This window comes from Salvelinus alpinus, chromosome 25, assembly GCF_045679555.1.
Source record: "Salvelinus alpinus chromosome 25, SLU_Salpinus.1, whole genome shotgun sequence".
In the NCBI taxonomy this organism is placed as follows: domain Eukaryota; kingdom Metazoa; phylum Chordata; class Actinopteri; order Salmoniformes; family Salmonidae; genus Salvelinus; species Salvelinus alpinus.
The window spans coordinates 22,095,252-22,119,861 of NC_092110.1; the positions used below are offsets into that span (position 1 = coordinate 22,095,252).

A 24,610-nucleotide genomic window follows, 5' to 3' on the forward strand; every position below is an offset into this window, starting at 1 on the left:
GTGGTGAGAGCACCATGAATGAGTTACAGTAGTGCACTCGGTGGTGAGAGCACCATGAATGAAGAATAATGAACAAAGTCAATGTTCTGCTCTGACTAAATTGCTACAACCACAGTGTGCAAATGATCTTCGTGACCTTGAGCTGAGGGAACTGAACCTTCTGTTTTGTGCCATTGTGGAATGTGTCTTGAATATTAATAGCTAATATTTGAGTGCTGTGGCAGAGGTTACATATACTTCCTAAGGAGAAGGACAGCATGCTATGTACAGTGTGGTCTGAGATTACATGTTGAGATACAGTAACATCCGTTGTGTTAGTGGAGTCTAACGCACCTCCTTTTGTTGTTCCGTCCCAGGTGGACCTGCCAAAGGAAACCCTCATCAACTTCCTGTCTTTGGAGGTCTGTACCCAGCTCTGCTTATCATGACCTCCGTCTGCACAACCAATAAAGTACATCTTGGCAGGATGGAGTAGGGGAGGGAAGGAAGGGAGGTCAGGCTTTCGGAGAGGAAAAATAAGGGAATCCTGACTCCTTTCTTAGCCTTGTCTGGGGAGGGGAGTAAACACCACAGAGTTACCCAACTATCAGCTGGGACAAGGTGTGAACACTCACATTCCAAACTCCTGGCTGCAGCGCCTGCCAAATGAAGCAGAAACCCCTAGCTTTCATTAAAAAAAAGAGAATGTAAATGATATGGTGTTAAATATAATAAAGATTTTTTTTTTTTTAAATACTCCGAACACAAGCTTATGTTAGCAGACAAAGCGTAGAATGAATGGCAACCTTATACAGTTCCCCTCTCACATCATACGTGGCTTTGTGATTGAGTGTCAGAGAAAACAACTTACAATACACAGTGTGCATGCCCAGACCCACAGGAAACCCTGCATCACACTGACTAATTACCCCACAGAGCATTAGAGGGCCTGAGACTCTAAACTATCCTAGCAGCTTTACTGAACCTCCAGTCTCAACAGGCAAAAATATACAATGTGTAAAATCCACAACCCGCAGATCTATCTTTTATATTTCCCCCCATTAACTGCAGATGGTGGAGTCTCCGACACGGTAACTACAAATACAATAACAACCGTGTTTGTTTGATCACAGTGGCTATGTTGAATGTTTGATTGCTCTCCCTCTCTCTCTTTGCCACTTCTCTCTCTGTAGTTTGATGGAGATGAGCCGTTCAATATCAGCGTTAAACATCTGCTGTCGCGTCTCCCCAAGCAGCGCTACCTCAAGTCCATCTGCGAGGAGATCCACCGCTTCAAAATCCTGAAAAGGTGCGTAGTTGTACCTGTGGTTACTGGGTTGTTTTGAACAGTGTATGGGTGTCTCAGGGCAGGCGAGCCCAGCCAGAGTGTGAGAGCAGGGCAGTATACCCCATCGCCTCGCCCCTGTGTGCTCCCAGGGCCTGACTTAGACTCAACTCGCCTTTTTATTAAAAATCATGAAACCTGAGGAAAACGGTAGAGATCATTAAAGGCCCTTTAAAAACCAGACTTCCTTTTATGACCAGCAAACACCAGAAAACCCCAGCCCACACCCCAGGTGTGTGGATGTCAGTCAACTCTTCAAACAAATCAGGTCAGAGATACCTATAGTCTCTAAAACAACTCCTCAGATGATCAGGTCACACTGTGAGTGACACCTAGAGTCCTGGGCCATAGGCCAGGTCACAGGCAGGGCTAAAGCCCCACTGCAAGCTGTCTACAGGAGCCTGGGCTAATATCAGCCTCACTGCCTATAGCCCTGCTCAAAGACTCGGCTAAACAATTTTTTGTTGTTGCACTGCCTAGCTTTATTTGGATTCTCAGAACAAGGAGCCTATGTAGGATTTGATGGATGTTCTCTTTCATGAATGGGGATAATGTAGGAGAAAGCTAGAGCCTCTTTCTCTGGTTCCATCTGGGCTCTTCGTAGACTGTCCAGAGCAGTTGGTTTTAATTTCCTGTGTGTACTGTGCGTCTCATTCACCGTTAAGGGAAAAGTGTTTACTGACAAATTAACGTCATTTGGGCTCGCTAACAATGGAGATATTCACAGTGGGTGTTTTTGTGTTTGTTTTGGCTGGAACTAGGGCACAGAGAAGACGAGATGAGTGGGCCAAAGGCCACAGTAGTCAACAGTCACTTGGCTGCACTGTGCCTGTAAACTACCCATAGGGCCCCACAGTCATTGAGCTGCCCCAGTCTTACAGCTACAGCCACTATTTCATGTACTTCAAAACAGACTAGCTGCCCCCCAGGTCATCTGAAATGCCCTGTAAAAGAATGGAAAGCTAGGGCCAATAATGAGCAAATCAAATCAAATTTTATTTGTCACATACACATGGTTAGCAGATGTTAATGCGAGTGTAGGGAAATGCTTGTGCTTCTAGTTCCGACAATGCAGTAATAACCAACAAGTAATCTAACCTAACAATTCCACAACTACTACCTTATACACACAAATGTAAAGGGATAAAGAATATGTACATAAAGATATATGAATGAGTGATGGTACAGAACGGCATAGGCAAGATGCAGTAGATGGTATAGAGTACAGTATATACATATGAGATGAGTACTGTAGGGTATGTAAACATAAAGTGGCATAGTTTAAAGTGGCTAGTGATACATGTATTACATAAAGATGGCAAGATGCAGTAGATGATATAGAGTACAGTATATACATATACATATGAGATGAGTAATGTAGGGTATGTAAACATTATATTAAGTGGCATTGTTTAAAGTGGCTAGTGGTACATTTTTACATAATTTCCATCAATTCCCATTATTAAAGTGAGCTGGAGTTGAGTCAGTATGTTGGCAGTGGCCGCTAAATGTTAGTGGTGGCTGTTTAACAGTCTGATGGCCTTGAGATAGAAGCTGTTTTTCAGTCTCTCGGTCCCTGCTTTGATGCACCTGTACTGACCTCGCCTTCTGGATGATAGCGGGGTGAACAGGCAGTGGCTTGGGTGGTTGTTGTCCTTGATGATCTTTATGGCCTTCCTGTGACATCGGGTGGTGTAGGTGTCCTGATAAAGGTGACAATGAATAGAAATAGTCCAATTAGGCTGTTTTTACACAATGAACTGGCCAGTTAAACAGCTAAACAGACTACCTGGTGTGCTAGACTTACACAAGAAAACAGTTAGGTTATTGTCTGTTTTTGATGTCCATAGCAAGTGTTATACATTCCCTTTGCATATGGAAACATCAACAGTCCGCTAGTGGACACAAGGTGGGGTTGTTTTGGACATACATTAAATATCAAGTTTTTGACTTACGAAGTGTGTTGTCTTTGCAGGGTTGCCGTGGTGGTTTTGTACAGCTACAAGGATGATTACTACAAGATTCTTCTGTGAAACCGAAGATGTTTCTGCCCAGGACAAGCTCCAAGCTGCTCCCAGCACAACGGGCTTCCTGTGCTTTTCAATTTAGTGAAACAGTATCTGTTTGTTTGAAGAAGATGACAGCTTTATTCTGTGACTTTCCTTTTCAGAGTGAACCCAAATTCAAAAGTAAACTTTTACAGTGTTGAAATGTAATCCAGGTACAATCAGCTGTTACCCTGAAGCTCACAGCATTGTGTTAGTCCCTACCACAAGACCAAGACAGTTTCTAATCTTACTGTACCTGCCTTAATGGAACAGCTCATATACATTCTGAAGCAGAAGGGTTTTTTGATTGCAGATAATGTTTCCAAATTAATGTCCAATTCCATATTTTTTAAGTGACATGATTAATAATGGCAATAAATCACATTTTACCCCAGTATGTAGTTCTCTTCTTTGAGAGTGCCCCAGTCTGCGAAAACAATGAATGTGTTCATTAAAAAAAAGTATCTCACACCTTGGATTTAGCTGAGAAACTTGAAAATTAGCTATGGACTGTGGATATTCTTTTACTGAGAGATCTATGGGGTGTTTGACTAGTACTCTGAATTTCACAAAATGTTCCTGTTGAATGTGACCTCTGATGGTATCGAAAAGCCGTTGTGACCACACTAATAATTGGTTTAACCGTTATGCTGTAAGAAGCTAATCTTTGAAAAAAAGCTCCTTAAATGGTTGATTTCTTGTGTTTTCGGACCAATCTTCACCTCCTCATGTTGAGCTTTATGAGCAAACGGTGACAGTCAAGTCAAACGGAATTCTTCAGGTTGTCTGTTCAAGCCTTCCTGGCTCAGTGTTTTTCTGTCTGTGGTTTTATGAAGCCCCGAGTGTGAGACTGAGATCTGGCCGCTGCATTCCCCACTCACGCCTCATCCGTATAGTCCTGTGGGCTGTGAGAAACACCAAACACACATCTCTGGTCTTCCCCATCCGCTAACACATCACGGATAAGGAGAGCGGAGCAACTATGCTTAAGAGGAAGGAAACTTTAAAACCTTTGGGAAACTAAGTGAGAAGATTTTTTTATTTAACAAGACAAGTCAGTTAAGAACAACGCTGGGCCAATTGTGCACAGCCCTATGGGACTCCCAATCACAGCCAGATGTGATACAGCCTGGATTTGAACCAAGGACTGTAGTGACACCTCTTGCACTGAGATGCTGCGCCACTTGGGAGCCCAGGAAGCAGATCCCCTTTGGCAGCACTGGGCAAGAGTAGATAAAGGAACAGATGTCACATCTAACCATGATATGTTACCTCTTTTGAACCCAACTGTTGCTAAGTTGATATTTATTGATATTTATTTGATTTGTAGGGATTTCCAGTCTTTTTTTAAAAGCACGGGGCATCAGCCAGCTCCGTCACACTTTTCATTGCAAACATATCACCATGGAAATGTCACAAGCACTGAAATGTCTTCCCAAATGTTAAATGTAAAGAATTTTTGTTCACACATTTTGTTTTTCAAAATAAGTATAAATGTTACAGTTCAACAGCAAAGAAAAATGTATTTACAGTTTGCAACAGTAAAATAAATAGGCTTGAAAAACAAAGCAGATGGAAATGGTAAATGGCTTACAATATCTAAAATGTACAGCAGCTTTGGCTACCAAGTTCATTTGCCAAAAACACATCATTAACTCAAACTATACTTTAGTATTAATAAATAAAGCTATGTGAAAAAATAAATAAGGGACTCTTCTGTCCTACTTTTATCTACCTTTTTTACACATAGGAAAAACAAATAACTTTAACAAGTCTCCTCTTACCTTCATTTAAAACACATGGTTGTGATTCAAACGGACCCAAATCTACTGAATTACTTTTGAAACTCTTCAATAGAAATCTATATTTGTCTCCACACAGTTTTGGCATCACAACGGTCTTTGTATCGAGAGACTGGCAATGTAACTATGAAATCAGATCCAAAGATTTCCTAATAAACCCCAGTCTGTTTTGTAATGCTCTGAATCACATCTATTTCATCAGATTGTTAAATAAGCCTCGAATTTGCTGCACCATTATGTTTACTTGAGTGATTCATCACCTCCATGTGCTAAATATGCCCATCAAATCCCTGATTAGGCCTTTATCCCGCCAGGAATCTCATCCACAACTTTTTAAAACACTGGATCCTAACAAAAGTGCTACATTTTATGAACATGCGCTGTTGGAATGTACCATTATTTGCATTTCATAGCAGAGTCTCCTTGAGACCCTTGCCCCTTTTCATTGTAATATGTTATAAACTGGTGGGAATGGGGAGACCTTCAGTCAGGTTACCTTGGCATGGAATACATGGCACAACAAATTGCACCAAAATTGGACTAGCATACGTCATTACAGGAGAAACAATGGAATATGAAAAACATTAAGGCTATAAAATAAAGGCTACTAATGTATATGTTAACATTCTCTGGAAACAGTAGCTCATGTTTACGCACAGCTGTAAATGAAGTTATATAAGTGAGGCTTATTGTATGTTGACATTCCTCATGAGTAACTCCAGAAAGTCTGGAACTGCTTCTGTAGTTTCCTGTAATGAGTCCTCTTATCTGCAAGCTATAAAATAACAGTCGGGATTAGTATTAATCCACCTAATCTTGAAGTCCATTCCCATTTCTAGATGAAGTCCAGCCAATGGGATGATTCCTTCTAAAGGGAGTTATTGAGTACAGAAGGATGAAGGACCTTACTGTATTACAGACAGACACACTGGCTTCACAGCTGAGGCAGAATACATTCACACCGTTTTCCCTCTTCCCAGGGTGGTTGGTTGTTTTCAGAATGGAATGATTTTGGTCATCACCTTTGAGGCAGACAGAAACCACTACAGTAAGTGGGAATAGAAGAGTGTCATTCCTTTGCATCGATGGGGAATGTTTAGTCTGGCATTTACAATGTTTTAATCTTGCCACCATGGAGACTTCCATAACAAAAACTAGGCTTGACCAAGAAAAACACTACAACTATTACACATAGAAATATATTTAAAAAAAGCTAAGATGGAAACCACACGTTCTAAAGCAGGAGTTTGGGTTTCTTTTTTTTCTGGGCCATAGTCTGCTGGGTTCTGATGCTGCTCAAAGTCATTGACTGGGGAGAGGAGCGAGTCATGGAACTAGCCATTCATCTGATAATCGACTTACCCTCCCATCCAATTTTGATTACAACTGGAAAACCAGTTAAATTGGCATCACTAAAACAATTGTTGATGAATTGAGTGCTGCGCTGCGGCACATAGAAAAGAGCAAACTAGAGACCTTCGACTAGAACCCAAACCCCTGTCCTAAAGCTGTTATATTCCTCCTGTTAGTTTCATGTTCTAGTTCCAGAGGAGGCGAGAAGCGATGATGATCATGTTCACATTTCAGAGCTCTCTCTGGCTGACTAGTAGCCTCTCTGGCTGACTAGTAGCCTCTCTGGCTGACTAGTAGCCTCTCTGGCTGACTGTCACTCTGTCTGTGGTGAACTGTATGGCAAAGTCCCATAATGGCCACATCCTCCTGCCTCCACAGTCTCTCCTCACTGTACCAGCAGTATGATAAAGCAACAGGCAGTTGCATTGCATTGTTGTGGATCGATCACCATGAAAATGTGAGAAAGAGAGAAGAGGAGGTGCTTGGTAGCCCTTTGGGCAGCGTAGAGTTTGGGGGTCTGGTGAATGGGAGTTGGTGTTTAGGGGGAGGGGGGTCTAGCGCTGTCCCCTGACCTGGCCCGTACTCAGCTTGACCCGGGGGATGAGCATCCTCTCCCCACATGGTGAGCTCATCTCTGGGGAGAAGTTGATGCCACAGTCATTCTTCATGCTCTGGAACTTGTTCTCCTTTGAAGGTTCCATGTACACCACCGAGTTCTTATTCACATGCTTCTTCAGGATCACAGTCTAGGAAAGGAGGAAAGGAAATGTTTTAAATATCAATTACTTTACTTTCACACAACAGGTCTTGTCAGCTATATTGATTGAATCCTACTGCTTTGTGTTATCATGTCTAGTTAGGACGGGAGAGACTTTTTCGGAAACCATGTGACGAATTACGATTTTCTGTGCTGCTCTAGTCTCATTTCATGGGGGTGTTGTAAAACGATCACATTTTATGATAAACTTGACACAGTTCAAAGTGCTCCATCAGAATTAAGTGCTGGAAAAATACATTTATCCCTACTTTGACACCCTGAACATGAATTGTAGCAGGAGCTGGAAGATCAAGGAAAACCCACGACCCACCCACAGATTAGATCCTAAAACAACGGCCCACCCGCCCCGCTATGGTGCTATGATTTAGCACCATAGTGGTCTGAGTTTGGGCAGCAACCCCATACCAACAGCAAAATAAATGAAGTAATTTAATTGGTTCTATCGGGCAGAATCATGAGGCATTTCGAAGCTGTGTTGCAATTCATTTGTGAATAGTCTTTTTCCGCAAGCTGTACATACAGTACTGGGCCTAATGAGCGGCTTTACCCACAATGCCTCACCTTCTTGGGGGCGCTGTAGCACGACATCCGCACCCACTTTTTCTTCTTGTTAATGAGGACTGCCACAATGAGGAAGATGACGATGGCCAGGAGGAGACCGGCCAGTATCCAGGCAGCTGATTGGTAGATGAGAGCCATCCTAGTTTGACTGGGGATGTTCTCTCCCAGGCTGTTCCCATCTGCAGGGAAAATCAATATCAGCTCTCCCCACAGATTGGACTACACATACTGCTGTCACACAGGCCAATATTTCCATTACATTATTCCCCTTCTAATCAATTTAAATGAAAACGCAGCTCATGTCCTTCCTTAGTGTTTGGCAGTTTTCCCTGGCCAATACGTTAGATACAGTCTCCAGATGAATGTGTGTCCGTGTGCATTTAGCTCATTTGTCAAAGCATTCCAATTGCCCCACAAGAATGTAAGCATCAACAGGCTGGCTGGGAAAGTATGGACAATGATACCAAGTCACAGGTCTGAAGCAGTTGTTACCTATCAGTAACCTATCATTTAACCATCTCTGTGGGCCATAGGAGGAGTGAGTGAGTGAGTGAGTGAGTGAGTGAGTGAGTGAGTGAGTGAGTGAGTGAGTGAGTGAGTGAGTGAGTGAGTGAGTGAGTGAGTGAGTGAGTGAGTGAGTGAGTGAGTGAGTGAGTGAGTGAGTGAGTGAATGAGTGAGTGAGTGAGTGAGTGAGTGAAATAGTGAAAGGGAGAAGGTGAGCTAGAGAGAAAGAGAGATGGACAGACAGACTGTACCTGTAGCAGCAATGATAGGAGGCAAAGTGACAGTGGTGATCCAGACTGTGTTGTCCACTGTGGTAGTAACCCTGGTCTTGGGGGCCTTGGTCGACACCATCATTGGAACAGACGTTGTTGTTATTTCTGTAAACCAAAGAGGAAAATCACAAATAAGTCACAACCCACGTACGTAATGTCAAACACACTTGAGCTGAAAACAAATCCCACATCCCAGATCAATGTAACAGAAGGTTATGGTTGGGTGGAGTGTCTGTAGATAAGGTGTGTTTACGGGATGTGTTCCCTAAGCTTCCATGACCTCCCTTTGTCAAGAGTCTTATGTAAAGTGCTGTTATCCACCGAGCAAATAACCAAAACAAAGCTGAGATGAAACGGTTACAAATCAGAGGGAACAATGCATGCCTGTGTCGAGGTTTTCCTCTATAGGAAAAGCTGACATGGAGCTTTGCCTTCCTGTGCCGGCATTGAGAGTGGCGGGTCGGCTCAGCCGGAGACAGGAAACACGTGTCAATGTGCGGATGCTTGGGGAATGTTTTCACTCTGAGTGAGTTGTGTCACATGGAATGTTGCTGTGAGTAACGGTGTTTGCCCAAGCAGTGCCAGCGAAACAGGCACTCAGAACGCGACTCACACACGCTTGCTTTATTCTAGCTAACCGGAAAAGTTTGAAAACGGTTCCTCCCTTCCTACAAGTTACACTGTGAATGATAATGGTCTCAATAACAAGCTGTACCTCGTCCCAAAGGAATAACTTGTTTTAATGCATACTTAATATGGGATTTTTCACAAGACACAAATATACTACACACTAGAATGACAGTGGACATCATTAGGGAGGCCAACAAGGCAGTGTGCTCTCACCCATCTAGACATTCCCAGGAGTTTAGTTCCACGGACAGACTCACTCTCACACATACAAACTCACTTACCCAGACAGTGAGGGCAGCACTGGCCCTTGCGCAGGACGGGCACCCTGCAGTTGGCAGGCGGGCAGCGCTGAGAGAAACACTGAATGGTTCCATTGTTGCAGGTGCAGCTGGTGCAGGCATTGGCCTTCCAGGTGTCCCCAGCCAAAAGCACGTCTCCCTCGCTGGAGATACAGTACTCCTGCTGACTGGTGCTCACCGGGAGCTGGGGACCCTGCTTGTCCTCTGTGGATGGAAGGATGGAGGGAGAGGCACACCAAGGTAGTATAACATGTTAATCCAGAGCAGTTATTAGGACAGTTCACCTGTGTTTGCAATAAGATGGTTTTACTGTATGGTAAATTCTAGCAGGAAGCTAGCTGATGACTAGGGACTAGGGAACACATGGCTGCTGTGCTGAGCTATGTCAGTTAACTCTCAGGCTTATCTCTGTGTCTCATAACCATAGGCCCATAGATCAATGGCCTGTCTGTGACCAAAGCTTAGTTAGACTGTACACATCTCAACACTAATGTAAATCAAATCAAATGTTATTCATCACATGCTTCGTAAACAACAGGCGTAGACTAACAGTGAAATGCTTACTTACAGGCCCTTCCCAACAATGCAGAGAGAAAGAAAATTGAGAAATGATAGAAAAGTACAACACGTAATAATAAATACACAATGAGTAACGATAACTTGGCTATATACAAGAGGTTCCAGTACTGAGTTGATGTGCAGGGGTATGAGGTAATTGAGGTAGATATGTACATAGAACTAGGAATAAAGTGACTAGGGAACAAGATAGATAATAAACAGCAGCAGCAGCCTATGTGATGTGTCAAAAAAGTTTGTGCAGAAAGGGTCAATGCAGATAGTCTGGGTAGATGTTTGGTTAACTATTTAACTAATTATTTAGCAGTTTTATGGCTTGGGTATAGAAGCTGTTCAGGGTCATGTTGGTTCCAGACTTGGTGCATCGGTAATGCTTTCTGTGCGGTAGCAGAGAGAACAGTCTTTGACTTGGGTGGCTGGAGTCTTTGAGAATTTTCTGTGCCTTCCTCTGACACCGCCTGGTATAGAGGTCCTGGATGGCAGGGAGCTCGGCCCCAGTGATGTACTGGGCCGTATACACTACCATCTGTAGCGTCTTGCGGTCTGATGCCAAGCAGTGGCCTTATTAGGGGGTGATGCAGCCAGTGGCCATACTAGGGGGTGATGCAGCCAGTGGCCATACTAGGGGGTGATGCAGCCAGTTAAGATGCTCTCACTGGTGCAGCTGTATAACTTTTTGAGGATCTGTGGGCCCATGACAAATCTTTTCAGCCTCCTGCCATCCACGACTGTGTTGGTGTGTGTGGACGACGATACATCCTTAGTGATCTGGACACCGAGGAACTACAGCCCTGTTGATGTGAATCGGGGCGTGCTTGGCCCTCCGTTTCATATAGTCCATCATCAGCTCCTTTGTCTTGCTGACATTGAGGGAGAGGTTGTTGTCCTGGCACCACATGGCCAGGTCTCTGACCTCCTCCCTACAGGCTGTCTCATCGTCGTCGTGCGCATCCACGCAGTCGTAGGTGAACAGGGAGTACTTGTGGGACTAAGATCGCACCCCTGTGGGCCCCTGTGTTAAGGGTCAGCGTGGCGGATGTGTTGTTGCCTACCCTCACCACTTGGGGAGGCCCGTCTGAAAGTCCAGGATCCAGTTGCAGAGGGAGGTGTTCAGTCCCAACGTCTTTAGCTTAGTGATGAGTTTGGAAGGCACTATTGTGTTGAACGCTGAGCTGTGGTCAATGAACAGTATTCTCACATAGGTGTTCCTCATGTCCAGGTGGGAGAGGGCAGTGTGGAGTGCAATAGAGACTGTGCCATTTGTGGATCTGTTGGGGCGGTATGCAAATTGGATTGAGTCCTGGGTGTCTGGGATGATGGTGTTGATGACCAGCCTTTCAAAGCCTTTCATGGCTACAGACAGGGACTATGGTGGTCTGCTTGAAACATGTATATATTACAGACTGGGTAAGGGAGAGGATGAAAATGTGAGTGAAGACACAAGCTGGTCATCGCATTCTCTGAGTACGCGTCTTGGTAATCCGTCTGGCCCTGTGACCTTGTGAATGTTAACCAGTTTAAATGTCTTACATCGGCTAGGGAGAGCGTAATCCGAAACAGCTGGTGCTTTCATGCAAGGTTCAGTGTTGCTTGGCTCGAAGCGAGCATAGAAGGTATTTAGCTTGGGTAGCTCGCGGCTAGGTTTCCCTTTGTTATCCGTGATAGTTTTCAAGCACTACCACATCCAACGAGCGTCAGAGCTGACGTAGTATTCGGTCTTAGTCCTGTATTGACTCTGCTTATTTGATGGCTCATCGGATGTCATAGCAGGATTTCTTATTTCTTATAAAAAATGATCAATGGAAACAGGATGCGCCTGAGCTAATTTTCGAGTCTAATAGCCAAGGGTCTGAATATGGATGTAAATAAGTTATCTGTTTTTAATTTTTAATACATTTGCAAAATAAAAATAAAAACATTTTTTGCTTTGTCATTATGAGGTATTGTGTGTAGATTGCTGAGAAAAAAAAACTATATTGAATCCATTTTAGAATAAGGCCGTAACGTAACAAAATGTGGAAAAAGTCAAGGGATCTGAATACTTTCCCAAAGTCACTGTATGCCACGCCTGTCATGTGGATGGATTATCTTGGCAAAGGAGAAATACTCACTAACAATGATGTAAACAAATTTTTGCACAACATTTGAGGGAAATATACTTTTTGTGTGTACAAGAAATTTCTGTGATCTTTTATTTCAGCTCATGAAACATGGGACCAACACTTTACAAGTTGTGATTATATTTTTGTTCAGTATAGTTATGGTCAGATTTGAAAAATGGAGAGGGAGGGAGAGCTATGTATGGGTTTCTATGTGTGGACTAAAGGTGATCTAAAGATTTGTCACCTCTAGTTGCACAGGTGACATGCTGGTAAAAATGAGGTAAGACTGATTTTCAAATCAAATTTTATTAATCACATGCACCGAATACAACAGGTGGACCTTACAGTGAAATGCTTACTTACGAGCCCATAACCAACAACGTAGTTTAAAAAAATATGGATAAGAATAAGAAATAAATGTAACAAGTAAATAAAGAGCAGCAGTAAAATAATAATAGCGAGACTATATACAGGGGGCTACTGGTACAGAGTCACTGTGCGTGGGCACCGGTTAGTTGAGGTAATATGTACATGTAGGTAGAGTTATTAAAGTGACTATGCATAGATGACAACATCAGAGAGTAGCCGCTGTGTAAAAGAGGGGGAGGGGAGGGGGGGTGCAAATAGTCTGGGTAGCCATTTGATGAGGTGTTCAGGAGTCTTATGGCTTGGGGGTAGAAGCTGTTTAGAAGCCTCTTGAACCTAGACTTGGCGCTCCAGTACCACTTGCCGTGTGGTAGCAGAGAGAACAGTCTATGACTAGGGTGGCTGGAGTCTTTGACAAATTTTAGGGTCTTCCTCTGACACCACCTGGTATAGAGGTCCTGGATGGCAGGAAGCTTGGCTGCAGTGATGTACTGGGCCGTTCACACTACCCTCTGTAGTGACTTGCGGTCGGAGGCCGAGCAGTTGCCATACCAGGCAGTGATGCAACCAGTCAGGATGCTCTTGATGGTGCAGCTGTAGAACCTTTTGAGGATCTGAGGACCCATGCCAAATCTTTTCATTCTCCTGAGGGGGAATAGGTTTTGTCATTGCTTCTTCACGACTGTCTTGGTGTGCTTGGACCATGTTAGTTTATTGGTGATGTGGACACCAAGGAACTTGAAGCTCTGAACCTGCTCCACCACAGCCCCGTCGATGAGAATGGGGACGTGCTCGGTCCTCTTTTTCCTGTTGTTCACAATCATCTCCTTTGTCTTGATCACGTTGAGGGAGAGGTTGTTGTCCTGGCACCACACGGCCAGGTCTCTGACCTCCTCCCTACAGGCTGTCTCATCATCGTTGTGCGCATCCACGCAGTCGTGGGTGAACAGGGAGAACAAGAGGGGACTCAGCACGCACCCCTGAGGGGCCCCTGTGTTGAGGATCAGCATGGCGGATGTGTTGTTACTTACCCTTACCACCTGGGGGCGGCCAGTCAGGAAGTACAGGATCCAGTTGCAGAGGGAGGTGTTGAGTCCCAGGGTCCTTAGCTTATTGATGAGCTTTGAGGTCACTATGGTGTTGAACCCTGAGTTATAGTCAATGAATAGCATTCTCACATAGGTGTTATTTTTGTCCAGGTGGGAAAGGGCAGTGTGGAGTGCAATAGAGATGGCATCATCTGTGGATCTGCTGGGGCGGTATGCAAATTGGAGTGAGTCTAGGGTTTTTGGGATAATGGTGTTGATGTGAGCCATGGCCAGCCTTTCAAATTCCTTCATGGCTACAGACGTGAGTGCTACGGGTTGGTAGTCATTTAGGCAGGTTATATTAGTGTTCTTGGGCATAGGGACTATGGTGGTCTGCTTAAAACATGTTGGTATTACAGACTCGGACAGGGAGAGGTTGAAAATGTCAGTGAATACACTTGCCAGTTGGTCAGCGCATGCTTGCAGTACACGTCCTGGTAATCCGTCTGGCCCTGCGGCCTTGTGAATGTTGACCTGTTTAAAGGTCTTACTCACATCGGCTGCGGAGAGCGTGATCACACAGTCTTCCCGGAACAGCTGGTGCTCTCATGCGTGTTTCAGTGTTATTTGCCTCGAAGCGAGCATAGAAGTAGTTTTGCTCGTCTGGTAGGCTTGTGTCACCGGGCAGCTCTCGGCTGTGCTTCCTTTTGTAGTCTCTAATGGTTTGCAAGCCCTGCCACATCCGACTAGTGTCAGAGCAGGTGTAGTACGATTTGATCTTAGTCCTGTATTGACACTTTGCATGTTCGTCGGAGGGCATAGCAGGATTTCTTATAAGCTTCCAGGTTAGAGTCCCGCTCCTTGAAAGCGGCAGCTCTACCCTTTAGCTCAGTGCGGATGTTGCCTGTAATCCATGGCTTCTAGTTGGGGTATGTACATACGGTCACTGTGGGGACGACAGATTCTATTCTGCTAGCAAAAGTGCAAGGAAGTGGGGGGTTTATTCGATCGCCTATGAATTCTCAGAAGGCAGCCCGCCCTTTGCCCCTTTTTCTCCGCCTTCTCTTCACGCAAATCACGGGGATCTGGGCCTGTTCCCAGGAGAGCAGTATAACATTCACGTCGAGCTCGTCAGACTTGTTAAAGGAAAAAAAGGATTCTGCCAGTCCGTGGTGAGTAATCGCAGTTTTAATGTCCAGAAGTTATTTTCGGTCAGAAGAGATGGTAGCGGCAACATTATGTACAAAATAAGTAAAAAAATAAGTTACAAACAACGCAAAGAAACAAACAAAAAACACAATTGTTTGGGGACACGTAAAACGTCAGCCTTCTTCTCCGGTGCCATCTTATTTATTTCAGTTTTCCTGCATTAAAATCACCAGCCGCTAGGAGTGCCGACTCTGGATTAGCATTTTCTTGTTTGCTTATGGCCTTATACAGCTCGTTGAGTGCCGTCTTAGTGCCAGCATCGGTTGGTAGTGGTTAATAAACTGCTACGAAAAATATTGATGAAAACTTTCTTGGAAAATACTATGGTCTCGTTCTCTTCCAAGTCTTTGGGATTGGGGGCTGGTCTGGGGTGAGCAGTATGTTCAGCACCGCCAACTTGTTGAAGTCGAAATCTTCATCCAAATCGACGTTAGTGATCGTTTTTCTGATGTCCAGAAGCTCTTTACGGTCATAGATAATGATGGTGTAAACATTATACAAAATGATCCCACTCAAAATAGCCTGTAAAACGGCAGCTATCCATTCCAGCGCCATTCTTACTCTTCCATGATGTACACATACAACAAGGGGCCTGTGAAATGTGTATTATTCCCACATTCTTCAGAGACAGAACCATACATATATCAAAGGGCTGCCTCTTACAATCTGATTTTGTGGTGGGAGATGTGGTGATAACGCAACTAGCCGAGCATTCCCAAGGAGGCTCTGTGGGTTTCAGGGGCTGTCATGCATTTCTGATTTGTGAGGCTCTTGCTTGGGGGGCTGGAGGGAGGAGTGAGGGGCGGGGGGAAGTCGTGGTGGGGGAAGGTGGTGATGGGGCGGGGGTGAGGAGTGAGGGGTGGAGGGCGGTGGTGGTGGGGGAGGAGTGAGGGGCGGGGGAGATGGTGGTGGGGGGACAGTGTCCAACTCTATTCTTCTCAGCAGCTGGTGAGGTCACATGACCTGAATAGTGTTGCGAAATTCTGGGAACCTTCAATAAATTGCCTGGTTTTCAAGAAATCCTGGTTGGAGGATTCTGGATTTTCCCTCTTGATTCCCGGAATCTTCCAAATGGGATTTCAGGGAAACCAGGGAATTTATTGAAAGTGCCTGGAATTTTGCAACCCTAGACCTTACCAGGAGAAACTAGTTATAGGCTATAACTAGGGCCTAAAGTTTTTCCTAGTCATATCACATTGCCATGAAAAATACTGTTCTTATGTACGAATAGTGGAAACAGACAGGCTTGTCCCCATGTGTTCCTCTCTGGAGGATATATCCCTATGTAAAGCCAGCCGGTTTGGTCTGGATTCTTTATTAGCCTGTGTGTACTGACATTAAACTGTGGGACAGATTGCAACATGCACCAAGACAAGGCAAGACCCTCAATCCACCACCACATGCTGCTGATAATGGCTCCAGATCAAATTTATCCCACTCTATACTGATCACAAACTGACATCGCTTCTGGAGTCATTCCTGGATGTAAGTGCTTTTGATATTATCTGAAATTGCTCTTGTCAAGGCTAGTACGATGATAGAGTTCTACATTTACAGAGAAGAAAATGGCTTAGTACTAGAGGTTTCCTAGTAAAGCAGCCTATGACAGATGTGGGGGATGTAAGGTACTGTACCTGGGCAGACATGGCAACAGGTGTCCTTGTTCCTGGTTGGGGCCTGACACACAGCAGGGGGACACACTTCAGTATCGCACAGGACACGGCCCTTCCTGCAGGTGCAGCGTGTACACTCATCCAGGTTCCAGGTCTCTCCCTCCACATAGAGTTTCCCCCCAGGGGCTCGACACACCACCAGGTCCATGCCCTCTGGCTGACCACTGCCTGACTCATCTGGACAGACAACACACAGGTTACGAGAGGCAGATAACAGTAACACAACAACACATGAAAGACTACAAAGAATAAGGTTCACATCTTACTAGAACTAAGCTTGGTGGTTACACAACAATTTGTGTTCGGACATACTTTCCTCTAGTCCAGTACAACAGTACAGATAAAACAATTGACTGCAATAGGGTTGATATCTGTAAGGAGTTAGTCTGTTGTCTCCTGACAAACTGTGTTGAGTTACTGAAAGTTGTAGACATTCTTTCACTTATAAATATTTGAACAGTCCACTGAGTCACTCCCCTATAAATATCCCCAGTGACTCTGAGGGGTGTGGATGAAAAGGCGTGGGTGTGTAACTGTGTATCAATGTGTGTTGCTCCTTACACAAACACAAAGTGTGAGTGTTCATGGAGCCTGAGACCTGACTCATGGGGCAGTAAGTGGACTGGGCTCTAGGGTGTGAGCTCCTATGGGACTGTGAACTGCCAGACGTGTGTGTGTTGATAGATCAGCCGGCTCCAGACAAGTACCTTCACAAGTGGGACAGCACTGGTCAGGCCTGACCACGGGGTTGGGACAACTGGGCACAGGGCAGGATATGAGCACACACATCTCTCTCCCAGTGTGGCAGTAGCAGTCTCGGCATCCGTCGTGCCAGCTCTCGCCCTCCTCATAGCGGTGCCCGTTGGAGGTCAGGCAGTAGCTGGGCATGGGGGCGGGGGCAGTGGTGCTTGGCAGGTGGTCACGCTCTGGAAAAAAAACATGAACACAGACAGACGTTAGGAAGGGAGGGAGACTGGTGACTTGAACCTGTGAGAAACCATCAACAGGGATGTTTCAGGGCATGAGAAACGCAGGAGTGAATTCAAAGTGGAAATGTCATTAAGAATAAAATGGATAGTAAAGCTATCCAATGTTATTGTCTTGGGTCCATTAGAGGCTAACGAGAAAGCTCTGCTAACCGTCCCTGGTTCCTCTCAGCTCCACCTTCACCAAACACCATTATGTGCTCTTCCTTTTAAAGTCTCTTAATTTCCCAATAATCCATTTACAACACAAATAAATAAAGTTGAATAATTTCCCTGACGTTTTTGGGACCTGACCCAAAACTGATGTCCTCTGTTTCTGTTGAGAGATAGGTTGAGGTTATAAAACCCCACATCTGCCAATAACTGGCCCCCAAGTGGGATATAAACCCAGTGTGGCTGTTAAGTCTGGGGAGAACAGTGTTTTTGATAGAACGTAGTATTTCAGTGAATCACATCATGTTTCCACATCCAAGGCAGATGTTTATGTGTCTCTTCTCTCTCAACACACTGTTAAACAAAGGGAAAAAGGTACACTTCACAAAAAAAGTTTCCTATCCATAAATATTTTAACAGTCCACTGAGTAACTGAGTAACAGTCTCAAAATAAGATAAACATGACGGGGTGCCACTTCACCGCCATCTTGCTGAGCAAGAACCTCCAAATACATTCCAAGCTAAAATATTTATGATATTACTGGAAAAATTAAATAAACACATAAAAAAGTATAAATAAGCCGTCTAAACTTTCTTTAACTTGTGTGGTTGGTGAATCTAATCAAACATGCACACACAGGCCTCAGCGGGAGCTAAATAAAACACAAGAGTCAAAACATCCATTCATAACAGGCTTCACAGCAGATCAGCTAAATGGTTCCAGCAAATCAAATCTGCTACATAGTGGGAGAAAGTCAACACACACACGGTCACACAAACATGTGTACACACACGCTCGTTTGCACGCACACGCACACGCACACACACACGCACACACACACACTACTGTTGTTGTTATTGAACTGAAGTCATGTGACCGGCTGACCCAGACGGATGGATATTGATGCGGACCAGATGAGACAGACAGACAGATGAGCACCATACCTTTGCACATACAGATGGAGCAGCCCTTCCTGTTCTGCCGGTAGCCATCGCTGCAGTTCTTATCACAGGTTAAGGGGGGACACTTGACACAGCGACACATCTCACAGCCGTGCTTATTCCTCCTGTGGGATAGATAGAGCACACAGATGTCTATCAGATATGTAATGAGAGAGGGAACAATAAGAATGCCATTTTACATCTCAAATGGGGCATATTAAACTCATATTTGAATGAAAGCTCAATAGCCAGTGGTCTTGTGAGTGGTCTGGTGGAGTACTACCGTGGAACCAGATGGTCAGGTCTGGTATAATAGACATATGGTTCTGTTTTCCCCCTGCTATATTAGCTGGCTTTGAAGAGGCCTGATAAAAGCAGCATCCTGGAACACGTGAGAGCCCCATGGTGCACGGCACACACACCATACCAATGCTAGAGTCTAGGGCACTGGGTTTAAAGCAAATTCAGATGCTTTCCATTTGATTCAACCTATTCAGATTGCTACTGTATTGCTACCAAAGCCTTTGGCTGACATGCGAGGTCCAGAGCAGGGCCAGATGATATTAATGCAGCCAGGTTGATTAAGGAACGTAGAGACTGAAGGGCCCTGCTCTCCATTAACTATGAGCTCATCATGGTTGATTTGATGACAAACAGATTTGTAAACAGAGTAGACACAGGGATGACACTGGAAAAACAATTCCGGAAGAGTTTGAGAGACAATCTAAGCGGCTTCTGAAATTAAACTAAACCCCCACTGATTGGCCGAAAGCTAAGGAAGATACACGCAGAGAAAAAACAAACCATAGATGAGTTAGGAACGGACACAGAGCATGTGACCTAGTAGGATCCATATATAGAGGTCATAAAACATAGATGAGTTAGGAACGGACACAGAGCATGTGACCTAGTAGGATCCATATATAGAGGTCATAAAACATAGATGAGTTAGGAACGGACACAGAGCATGTGACCTAGTAGGATCCATATATAGAGGTCATAAAACATAGATGAGCAGCAGGTTGAGAAATGCCCGATCCAGATGGGTTCATCTATTACAACTCCAGTCTCTCTGTCTCGTTCTCTGTGTGTCTCCCATACTCTCTTTTTCTGGAACCTGGAACCCATAAGGCCTTTTTCAATTAAACATGGATTCCGTTAGGTTGGATTAATTACACTATTAGTCTCTGTAGGCCACATAAATAAAACAGGAAATGAACCCAAATCAAATGTTATTCATCACATGCTTCGTAAACAACAGGTGTAGACTAACAGTGAAATGCTTACTTACAGGCCCTTCCCAACAATGCAGAAATAAAGAAAATAGAGAAATAATAGAAAAGTAAAACACGTAATATATATATATATATACATATAACTAGGAATAAAGTGACAGATAATAAACAGTAGCAGCAGCGTGTGTGATGAATCAAAAAAGTTAGTGCAAGCAGGGTCAATGCAGATATTTCGGTAGCTATTGGGCAGTGATGTAAAGTAACTAAGTAAAAATACTTAAAAACGACTTAAGTACATTTTTTGTATATCTGTACTTTACTATCTATATTTTTGACAACTTTTACTCCACTACATTCCTAGAGAACATATGTACTTTTTACTCCCATCCATTCCCCCTGACTCCCAAAAGTACTCGTTATATTTCTAATGCTCAGGCAGCAGATAGCCTAGTGGTTAGAGCGTTGGGCCGCTAACCGAAAGGTTGCTGGATCAAATCCCCGAGCTGACAAGCTAAGAATCTGTCATTCTTCCCCTGAGCAAAGCAGTTATCCACTGTTCCCCCAGGCCCCCAGGTTGGATTAAATGCAGTAGATACATTTCAGTTGTGCAACTGACTAGGATTGTCCATTTCATGCACCTATCAATATTATGTGTTGTCATCCCTACGGCCTCTGATGTGACGGACTCACTAAACACAAATGCTGTGTTTGCAAATAGTGTTGGAGTCTGTTCTTGGCTGTCTATACATTTTAAAACAAGAAAATTGTCACGTCTGCTTTGCTTAATATAAGGAATTTGATATATAGTATTTACTTTTACTTTTTACTGAAGTATGACAGTTGAGCACTTTTTACACCAATGTTATTTGGTTAACTAATTAACTAACTATTTAGCAGTCTTATGGCTTGGGTAGAAGCTGTTCAGGGTCCTGTTGGTTCTCTGCTACCGCTTGCCGTGCGGTAGCAGAGAGAACAGTCCATTACTTGGGTGGCTGGAGTCTTTTACAATTTTTAGAGCCTTCCTCTGACACCGCCTGGTATAGAGGTCCTGGATGGCAGGGAGTCCGGCCCCAGTGATGTACTTGGCCATAAGCACTACCCTCTGTAGCGCCTTGCAGTCAGATGCCAAACAGTTACCATACCAAGTGGTGATGCAGCCAGTCAAGATGCTTCCAATGGTGCAGCTTTAGAACTTTTTGAAGATCTTGACCCATGACAAAACCTTTCAGCCTCTGAGTGGTGTTGTCGTGCCCACTTCACCACCGTGTTGGTGTGTTTGGACCATGAAAGATCCTTAGTGATGTGGACACCGAGGAACTTGAAGCTCTCGACCTGCTCTACTACAGCCCCCAGAGGCAGTCGAAGACAATGCCCTGCCACTAGCACTGGTCACATCTCTACTGATTCAGCAGTAATGACAGTATGGAGAGGCCAGGCTGAGCTTTGAGCTGGCTGGGCCCTCAGTGTACAAACACAGAGACAGAGAGTCTGGCCATCTTGGTAACTGGGCTTTGTTTAAAGGTGGTGTGTGGAATTTCGTGCACAGTGCTGGGCTCTGGGGCTGGGATTGCTGGCTCTGCACAAATTCCAGCGTGCTTGGCAACAGGAGAATTCCGTGCACGTCCTATCAGGTCCGATGATGATTTAGACCCATTGAGGAGGGGAAACGCTTTAAGTCCCCCTTTGTGTCCTTCCCGAAGGCGCTCAACTATGCCAAATGTCAATGTAAACACACCTTTAGGGCTCTTACCCACTCTGACAGCCCACTGCTCACTGCTTACATGATGTCCCCCTCTACCCTATGGAGATAAGAGAACTGGACTGTTCATACATAGCAAGGATAGTGTTTGAGGCAACAAATTATATAGTTGAGTTCTCTGTACAGGTTATAAATGCAGCCAATTTATACAAAGCCGTCTCTGTGCCACCTCTTTGTATCTTCTCACTAGTCCATTATAGGAGCAGCACTCTGCTAGAAGATTGATGCATTGGTTGGTTCATCAAGGATTCAGGCTTCTGAAGCCGGCCCTGAACGGGTGCTTATGAATGCTTCCTGCTCCTCTTCCCCCTCGGGGGGACTCTCTTCTGACTATATCCTGTGCAGACATATCAGGCCTATCTTGAGCGGAGGCTCCAGAGAGCATGGTTCAGATACCAGAAGAATCCTACTGTATACACTTCATAGAGGCCGCTTTTTTGCGGATATGTTTTTGATCGTTGTTTTGAGACGGAAAGATGATTTATGAAATGAAAGTGTGGGGGAAAGGGTAGAGGGGCTGAAGCACCAGACACTGCACTGGTCACACAGAGACACAAATTGGCCTCTGATTGGCCCTGATTGACCCTTTAGATCTGAGCAGGTGGGGAGAAGGTGAGGCTGCCAGGTGTGTAACAGTATACTTCCTCTCTGCCCAGTGAGACCTGGCACTGCACCCTGCCAACTACTCCACCTGGAGAATGATGATCTTGTCTGTACACACTGATCTACAGTCATGTTTTTACAGAGTCTGATAGTCCTGTCAGCCAAGATACAGTGCTTGTGTTCCATTGCCAGAGCCAAAGATTTCACAGTGTGAGTAGTAGCGCACTTGTCAAATAACCAAAATCAAACTAAAAGCGTTTACACAGTTGAAGTCTACATCATTACAAAATACATGACTGAACAAAACAAACAATGAGAGGAGGAGGCCTATTTATTACTACATAGTAGAAACATAGTGTTTTTCCAGCTAACGAGAGGCCGGATTGTATGTTAGGGCCCATGTCAATAATAAACCAGACAAATCACCATTACTTCAGGCTTTGGCCTTCAGTCGTAACCAATGGGGCTGTAACAGCCTTTGATCAGCGTGGAAACTAAGGGGTGAATCATGAGCAGTGCTTAACTTGAAGATGTGGAGACCATCCAGAGGACTTACACATATCCGTAGGGACAGGTCTTGCTGCAGGTCAGGGGTCGGCACTTGGGCATTGGAGAGCTGCACTCACACACCTCGCAGCCAAAGTTATCCTTCTCGTATCCCATGGGGCATTGCAGGGAGCAATATGTCCCCAGGTCAGGGCAGGATTCATCTGAAACAGTTCACATGGAGGTCATCTTACCATCAACACCATGTTAGTTTGCATTAGGGTTTTTCATTTTAGAATTCCTACAACTTAAAACGGCAAAATACTACACAGCCATGGAAACACATGAGGTGCGACAGATATTTCTTAGTGTGTGTGCTTATGTTTGTGTTATGGAGATAACGTGCCAGGGAATCGTCATTTTAAGCAAGTTACAGTACAGTGGGGCAAAAAAGTATTTAGTCAGCCACCAATTGTGCAAGTTCTCCCACTTAAAAAGATGAGAGAGGCCTGTAATTTTCATCATAGGTACACTTCAACTATGACAGACAAAATGAGAAAAGAAAATCCAGAAAATCACATTGTAGGATTTTTTATGAATTTATTTGCAAATTATGGTGGAAAATAAGTATTTGGTCACCTACAAAACAAGCAAGATTTCTGGCTCTCACAGACCTGTAACTTCTTCTTTAAGAGGCTCCTCTCCTCCACTCGTTACCTGTATTAATGGCACCTGTTTGAACTTGTTATCAGTATAAAAGACACCTGTCCACAACCTCAAACAGTCACACTCCAAACTCCACTATGGCCAAGACCAAAGAGCTGTCAAAGGACACCAGAAACAAAATTGTACCCCTGCACCAGGCTGGGAAGACTGAATCTGCAATAGGTAAGCAGCTTGGTTTGAAGAAATCAACTGTGGGAGCAATTATTAGGAAATGGAAGACATACAAGACCACTGATAATCTCCCTCGATCTGGGGCTCCACGCAAGATCTCACCCCGTGGGGTCAAAATGATCACAAGAACGGTGAGCAAAAAAAAAACGAAACACACGGGGGGACCTAGTGAATGACCTGCAGAGAGCTGGGACCAAAGTAACAAAGCCTACCATCAGTAACACACTACGCCGCCAGGGACTCAAATCCTGCAGTGCCAGACGTGTCCCCCTGCTTAAGCCAGTACATGTCCAGGCCCGTCTGAAGTTTGCTAGAGAGCATTTGGATGATCCAGAAGAAGATTGGGAGAATGTCATATGGTCAGATGAAACCAAAATAGTACTTTCTGGTAAAAACTCAACTCGTCGTGTTTGGAGGACAAAGAATGCTGAGTTGCATCCAAAGAACACCATACCTACTGTGAAGCATGGGGGTGGAAACATCATGCTTTGGGGCTGTTTTTCTGCAAAGGGACCAGGATGACTGATCCGTGTAAAGGAAAGCATGAATGGGGCCATGTATCGTGAGATTTTGAGTGAAAACCTCCTTCCATCAGCAAGGGCATTGAAGATGAAACGTGGCTGGGTCTTTCAGCATGACAATGATCCCAAACACACCGCCCGGGCAACGAAGGAGTGGCTTCGTATGAAGCATTTCAAGGTCCTGGAGTGGCCTAGCCAGTCTCCAGATCTCAACCCCATAGAAAATCTTTGGAGGGAGTTGAAAGTCCGTGTTGTCCAGCAACAGCCCCAAAACATCACTGCTCTAGAGGAGATCTGCATGGAGGAATGGGCCAAAATACCAGCAACAGTGTGTGAAAACCTTGTGAATACTTACAGAAAACGTTTGACCTCTGTCATTGCCAACAAAGGGTATATAACAAAGTATTGAGATAAACTTTTGTTATTGACCAAATACTTATTTTCCACCATAATTTGCAAATCATTTCATAAAAAATCCTACAATGTGATTTTCTGGATTTTT

The 24,610-nt window shown here is 44.5% G+C and overlaps 2 protein-coding genes across 4 annotated transcripts in view; one reads left to right on the forward strand and one right to left on the reverse strand.

Annotated features, from left to right (window-relative positions):
* eif2ak4 (eukaryotic translation initiation factor 2 alpha kinase 4) overlaps positions 1-3,766 on the forward strand; it is a 25,033-nt gene extending 21,267 nt beyond the window's left edge. Inside the window, exons 37-39 of the mRNA XM_071366173.1 lie at positions 357-401; positions 1,173-1,288; positions 3,300-3,766. Coding sequence (XP_071222274.1) covers positions 357-401; positions 1,173-1,288; positions 3,300-3,357 — 219 coding nt within the window. The 3' untranslated portion in view covers positions 3,358-3,766. The remainder of the gene's footprint in view (positions 1-356; positions 402-1,172; positions 1,289-3,299) is intronic.
* A 627-nt stretch (positions 3,767-4,393) lies between these two features.
* Positions 4,394-24,610, reverse strand: part of LOC139553631 (cysteine-rich motor neuron 1 protein-like) — a 53,086-nt gene continuing 32,869 nt past the window's right edge. For all 3 annotated transcript variants that reach the window (XM_071366176.1, XM_071366175.1, XM_071366174.1), the window contains 8 exons: positions 22,761-22,914; positions 18,611-18,732; positions 17,234-17,452; positions 16,488-16,703; positions 9,555-9,776; positions 8,623-8,748; positions 7,867-8,045; positions 4,394-7,273 (listed from right to left, as the gene is read on the reverse strand). In XM_071366176.1, coding sequence (XP_071222277.1) covers positions 7,082-7,273; positions 7,867-8,045; positions 8,623-8,748; positions 9,555-9,776; positions 16,488-16,703; positions 17,234-17,452; positions 18,611-18,732; positions 22,761-22,914 — 1,430 coding nt within the window. In that variant the 3' untranslated portion in view covers positions 4,394-7,081. The remainder of the gene's footprint in view (positions 7,274-7,866; positions 8,046-8,622; positions 8,749-9,554; positions 9,777-16,487; positions 16,704-17,233; positions 17,453-18,610; positions 18,733-22,760; positions 22,915-24,610) is intronic.